The following is a 6,775-nucleotide window of genomic DNA, read 5'->3' on the forward strand; positions in this document are numbered from 1 at the left end:
ATTTTTTAGGGCTTTTTTGTATTTTTCTTATTTTTGGTGGATTTCAACTGTTTGGTAGGTGAGAAAGTGTAGGAAAGTGCAAGAAATTTGTTTAATATTTTTATGGATCTTGAGTTGTTTGTTTGGTGAGAAAGGGGAAGAAAATGACAAAAAAATTGTTTAATTATTTAAAAGGGTATTTTTGGAAGTTTATTGAAAAATTGTTAATTATTTTTGGAATACTAAAAACCAATCAACTTATGAAAACAATACATTAATGAGATGTGATGGAAGTGCACCTTTTCAACCAAACATAATGTTACATTGCTGTAATGTGATACCATAATCTAGCATTACAATAATGTAGCATTACACATTGATTCTACATCAAACAAACCAAACGCACCCTTAATGTAGTTCATCTATTGAATATCATCTACACATCTTGATGCAGTGGCATTGATTAATACATCTGGACAAATAGAATAATCAGATACTATTGAGATACAATCTGGTGGTAAATTTTACTTTTTGTACTTTTTCTTCATAATTTGGATTGATAAGTTGGTGTTTAATGTTGCAGAAGTAAGAAAGCACAATCGTGAGACAGTTTTTACTTCAAGTTCAAGAACCCATTTCCAACGAAAACTCTAAAAAGACTCACAACAAAATCACTAGTAATTTTTTTTTGAAAGCAAAACCAATATTCATTCATTCATGTTTAAACAATCCCGATACAAGGCTTCTATAATCGAGGGAGGAGAGTCCTCTAGCCAATACAATTCATTATCAACATTTCTAGCTTATTTGGCCAAAATATAGGCACTTGGTTTCCCCCTCTTCTAATACAACTTATGTCAGTATATTGCAAACCATGAATGCTGCATTTGATATCCTCATACACATGTCCCAGCAAAGAATGATCGCCTGAAGTGCTTGCTACTGCCTTCATGACAGCAACGTTATCACCCTCTATGATCAACTTAGCAAAACCTGACTCCACAGTGAATTCAAGAGCTTTTCAACACGCCAACGCCTCTGCTTCTTCACTGCAACTAACCGAGGGTCCTTTGACAGACATTGCCACCATTAATTCACCTGCAGAATTTTTGATTACAGCTCCAAATCCCGATCCCTGAATTCCAGCACATACCGCGACATCAAAGTTAAGCTTGTACAACTGTGAAAGGGGTGGTTTCCATCTCTGTCCGGTCTGTGGCTTTGTGTGTGAAATATTTATATGAGTTTGAGCATTTTGATACTCATCTAAATACTCCACTGCTCTCTGATTCAGCCACTTTGGGTCCCTCATTTGTCCTCCATGTACAATGGCAATTTCTCTGATTCCAATAAACCAGGCTTGAATAAGGAACTCTTCCATCTCAGCTGCTGAAAACCTGTCCAAAATATACTTAAACAAAGCCATAATGTTAGGGAAATCAGTGGTACACTTCTGCAACCTTATAGCACAGCCAGCCCACATGTCTTGCGCAACTCCACACTCCAAGATTGCGTGTATTGCAGATTCAGGCACCCCTGTGCAGCATTGGCATCCCATCTTAGATATTATTTTCCGTCGAGCAAGATTCATTTGGGTTGGTAGAATATTTTGGCAAGCTTTCCACCCGAATATTTTAATTTTGTTTGGCACATGTAGCTGCCAAAGTTTCTTCCATATTTGTTGACCACCAGCCCCTACCGAGCTGCCAACTCCATCATCATTCCTTATCACTTTCCTTGCCAGATGATACCCAGACTTAACAAAGTATTTCCCATGCTTGGTATGCATCCATACCATTGAATCAACAAAGTTCCTTCGGCTCAATGGGATTTTGCAGATAGCAGTAGCCTTCTCCTCACAAAATTTTTCCAGAATAGTATCACATCTCCACCCATTTAATTCAGTATCAATAAGCTCCGACACTAGCATCTCTCTATCAGCATCTTGTCCCCAGTGCAGAATCCTATTTGCTGAGCATTTAGGTATCCATTTATCCAAGTATACTTTGATGGATTCACCATTTCCCACTCGCCAACCACACCTGTTCTTAAGAACAGGTAATGCAACAACCATACTCTTCCATGCATAAGAACAATTTGGTGATTCAGTCGCTTCCAAAAAATTACAGCGAGGAAAGTACCTTGCCTTAAAGCATTGAAATAATAGAGAACTTCGATCATGCAGCAACCTCCACCCCTGTTTTGCTAGCATGGCAAGGTTAAAATATCTTAAATCTCTAAATCCCATCCCCCCTTCATTTTTTGGCCGAGACAAAACATTCCAATTCTTCTAATGTATTTTCCTCTCATTGCCAACCTGACCCCACCAAAATTTTGCACACATAGCATTCAACTCATCACATAATTTCACCGGTAATAGAAATACCCCTATAGTATATGTTTGTATGGATTAAGCAACCGCTTTTATAAGCACTTCCTTCTTAGCCCTTGATAGCATCCTAGTTTTCCACCCTTGTAATTTTTTCCAAACCCTATCCTTTAAATAAGAAAAGGTTTGATATTTGGCCTTTCCCACCAACGTAGGCAACCCTAAATATGCTTCAAACTTCTCCACCTATTTAACACCCAAAGCAGCCACAATCTCCTCCCTTTGTTGAATAGGAGTATTACTACTAAAATATACCGATGACTTGTCCATATTTATGCATTAACCAGATGCACGAGCATATACCTGCAAAACCTCATTAATCACTTCCACCTCACCCTATGTAGCTCTACAAAAAAGTAAGGAATCATCAGCAAACATTAAATTTGTAATTTTTGGCACTCTTCTACAGATATCCCCATGAATTCGTCCATCATTCTCAACCTTTGATAGTAGTGAAGTCAACCCCTCTGCACATAGTAGGAACAAATATGGTGATAGTGGGTCACCCTGACGAATCCCTCTAGAAGGGTTGATATTCCCATAAGGCTTACCATTAATTATAATGGAGAAAGAGGGTGTGGTAAAACAACCCATCACCCAACCAATCCACCTGTCAGGAAACCCCATCCTTTGCACCACACTTGGCCTCATCCAATTGGTTTTATTATTCTCCATGTGCATTAATAATTCCAACATGTGCTAACTAACTAACTAATTAAATCTCAATACAACAATTATTATCCATATGCTTATAGCATTCCTAACATTTCCCTCCCCTTGAAAACACCTTGCCCATAAGGTGTTGTTATGAAATAGTATCTTCATCAAAGGAGATCTTCCAATAGACCAATACCGTAGTGACATTTTGGTCACCATATTCATGTATTGCTCTTTGACAAGAGGCCTTGTGCACATGAAGGTTTATTCTTCGTAGATTTGCAAACTTTGCTCAAATTCTTGAGCCTTCAATGGTTCTTCAATCTTTAAGGTCTCATTGGTTCTTTGAACCTTGAAATGTTCTTGTATCCTCAAGACCTTATTTGATTCTAGAACTATTAATATTCTTGGCGCTTGTATCTTGGATTCTTGGATCACTGATACTTAGATTGCCAATTCTTGAATTATAAACTCTTGAATGGAAGCCTCCATTGATGCATCAAGAATTGGTTCTTGGAAGATCATCATCACCTTCTTTGTTGGTTCTTTCAACTAAACTTCAAGGGTAACACGTACATGTATATCATCACCCACTTTGACACAAAAATCAACATCCCGGCTTGTAACAATAGTAGTAGATTCTTGGAACTTGATTTGTTCTTCGAATTTTATTGAATCAAGAGATTGTAACCCCTCTTCCGTCATTTTCTCGAGATCCTCTTGCAATCTTGAGAGCTCTTCATTCATGGCATTGTTAGACTCAGCCAAGGTCTTGACCTTCTCTAGAACGACATTGTGAGATTCATACAAAGTCTTGACATCCTTTGAAACTTTGTTCATTTGCCGTAATTCTTTCCAAAGTTCTTTTCGGTCACATTCGTTTGTATCAAGATTGATAGCTCTAATATCAATTGTTAGGAATCCGGTAGTTCCTAATGGGGATGGATATGTATTATAGGGTGCTTGATGGGAATTATAGGGAAATTGACTTAATTTTAGGTAGTCACCCTCCATAGAGAAAGAGAGATGTTAGGACATATGTGAATTATGTTGGGGACATATGTCAATTTTATGTATTGGCTAATCTTTTGACAAAATGCACTTTACTTGTAATTGGGTAGATCTAGGATGTGTTTAATATTTCAAGAAACAAGGTTTCAAGTTCAAGTGTTAAAGTCATGCAAGTCTGTCCAAGAAATAAGTGAAGAAGTGCTGATTCATTAAATCTCGATAGCTCCTCGATAGCTCTCGACAGCTAGGCTATCTATCAAGACTTTTCAGCTTTTCTTTATTGCAATCTCAATAGCTCTCGATAGCTACTTCGATCGATTGAGAAACCTTCTGGATGCTCGATAGCTTCTCGATAGCTTACAACAGATAGCTCGATAGCTCTTGATAGCCATCAAGAATTACGAAAATGAAATTTTTCAAATCTGATTTTTGGTCTATGCTTATGTATTTGTGTAGGGTTTCTTTTCTCACAACTCTAGACATATATAAGGCTTATTTTAGAGGTTGTCGCATAAGAGAAAAAAAGGAGAATAGATGCAAAAGGTGACCGAAGCCTTATTCTCTCTAAAAGAAGCTACTGCATCCTTGTGCCTTAGGATTTTGTAACTAAGTGCTTCTTGATCTTCATTGTTGATGAAGTGAAGAACTTTACGGCCAACATTCTTCTTCCTCAAGTTGGTGAGTGAGTCACGTATTGGGATTCACGCAAATGAGTTAGTCACGTACTGAGATCCGTGCATCAAAAGGGTGACGCTCATATATTGAAGAGTTTAGAGGTTCTGAAGCAGTAGAAGGTTTCTGCTGTAAGTTCATCTACGGAGATTGTAGAGTCTAGGGACAAATATTTTGTATTTGATCTGAAACTTTTCTTTACTCTAATGGATTGCTTTTCAGGAAGGTTTCCCCTCAGGCTTTTTATTGTGAAATTAGTTTGTTTCATTGGTTTTTCTAGGTCATCATATCTTGTCTTATTTATTTTTCCACTGCATATAATTTTGACATGATATTGATGTTTGTTTGTTTTAACAAATTTTATTCATAATGAATCTATTTAACAACTTGGGTTTAAAACTTGATAATTTTAGCAACCGGGGTCTAAATTTTCCAACAAGAGAGATTAAGAGAGAGAGAGAGAGATATGCACTAATGCACTAAAAAGTTGGTTTAGTCTTCAATTCACATCTCATATTGGATTACAATCATGTATTTATAGAAGACTAGCTCTAATCTCATTGGCCCACATGGCCTCATTCTATTGGTTCTATTATTCCCCATATGCATTAATAATTCCAACATGTGCTAAATGTGATTAACATGCTTGGAATTGTAACTAACTAACTAACTAACTAACTAAATCTCATTATAACAATTATTATCCATACGCTTATAGCATTCCTAACACTTTGTGTGAGATGAAAGACGAAAGGCATGAAAAATTGTGCCTCATACCAAACAATATTACACATCATCTGAGTTTTGAATGTACCATATTTAAGATGTGGCAGCAAGAACACAAATAATCTACGTTTGTGCTTATTTGCTCATGCATCTCTAGCCTCTACTATTATATTTGAGCATATTCCCAGCTTAGCTGTAATTATAAATTATTTTAGCATTCCCTCAGCCATGTGACTTTTATTTATTGAATCTTGCACTTTATATATATAGGCACTTATACACAATGAAAATGAAAGCTATTGGCTGATTTGAATGAGAGATTTGAATAATCATGTAGAGACAAAACTTTTGGTCTAATATAGGTTACTTCCTGTTATGTTGATGGACACGAGTTCTTGATTATATATGATATCCCAAGCCTAAATTGGCATGTACATAATTGATACAAGTAATGCATTTATGTAACGTATTATGCACGTATCGGAGCAAAGTGAAAATTTGAGCAGTCTAGTAGTTCAAGCACAGAAGACAATGAAAATCTGGCGTAGTAATGTAAAACCTTAATTACATTCAATTGCATAAATTCTGGTAAAAAAAATGCATAGGTTTGCAACCAAAGCCCATCACTGCAGTGCATTTTTCCATTGTATAAGAACAAGCATATTACTATAAATCGACAACATCGATCAAGGCTGTCATTTTGGTTACTAATGTACTATAAATCCTACTCATTCAAAAAACAATATATTCTAGTTGTGGCTAGTGACTTTTTGTTATTATCATTTTTTTTTTTCTTAAGAACAATCTATGAATCTCTCCAGGTTATATTTGCTACTGGAACTGATACTTCATCAACCACAATAGAGTGGGCTATGTCAGAAATGATGAGACAACCTAAAGTGCCGGAGAAGGCACAAGCAAGACAAGCCTTTAGGGGAAAGAAAAAAATCCATGAGAAAGATATTCAGAATCTGAGTTACTTAAAGTCAGTAATCAAAGAAACTCTAAGGTTACACCCTCCTCGTCCTTTTATACTCCCAAGATAATGCAGAGAATCATGTGAAATTGATGGATATGAGATACCCCTCGAAACCAAAGTTATTGTTAATGCATGGGCAATTGGAATAGATTCTGCATGTCGGCACGATGCTGAGAGTTTCATACCAGAGAGGTTTGCCTGTAGTTCAATTGAATTCAATGGGACTCACCTTGAATATATCCCTTTTGGGCAGGAAGGAGGATGTGTCCAGGAGTAGCATTTAATCTACAACCAATATTTAACTTCCTCTCGCTCAACTACTGTACTATTTTTTTTTTTTATAGGAAAAATACTACTGCATA

General features: G+C 36.5%; 1 protein-coding gene across 1 annotated transcript; it reads right to left on the reverse strand.

Moving 5' to 3' along the window:
- Positions 1-401: 401 nt before the first annotated feature.
- Positions 402-3,865, reverse strand: LOC142620730 (uncharacterized). The gene is made up of 4 exons (XM_075794055.1): positions 3,602-3,865; positions 1,078-2,125; positions 853-972; positions 402-451 (listed from the first exon to the last, which is right to left on the reverse strand). Exons 1-4 carry the CDS (start codon positions 3,863-3,865, stop codon positions 402-404), a joined length of 1,482 nt encoding a protein of 493 aa, XP_075650170.1.
- Positions 3,866-6,775: the final 2,910 nt, after the last annotated feature.

The sequence above is a fragment of the Castanea sativa genome, chromosome 12, assembly GCF_040712315.1.
Source record: "Castanea sativa cultivar Marrone di Chiusa Pesio chromosome 12, ASM4071231v1".
Classification (NCBI taxonomy): Eukaryota; Viridiplantae; Streptophyta; class Magnoliopsida; order Fagales; family Fagaceae; genus Castanea; species Castanea sativa.

Bases quoted from the DNA above. Each gene is read 5' to 3' on its own strand.
- LOC142620730 (XM_075794055.1), bottom strand. From the start codon at position 3,865: ATGAACAAAGTTTCAAAGGATGTCAAGACTTTGTATGAATCTCACAAT. The intron at 2,126-3,601 runs GTACGTGTTACC...CAATGCTTTAAG, and splicing joins AAGTGGGTGATGATATACAT to GCAAGGTACTTTCCTCGCTG. The intron at 973-1,077 runs GTGAATTAATGG...CTGTGGAGTCAG, and splicing joins TGTAATCAAAAATTCTGCAG to GTTTTGCTAAGTTGATCATA.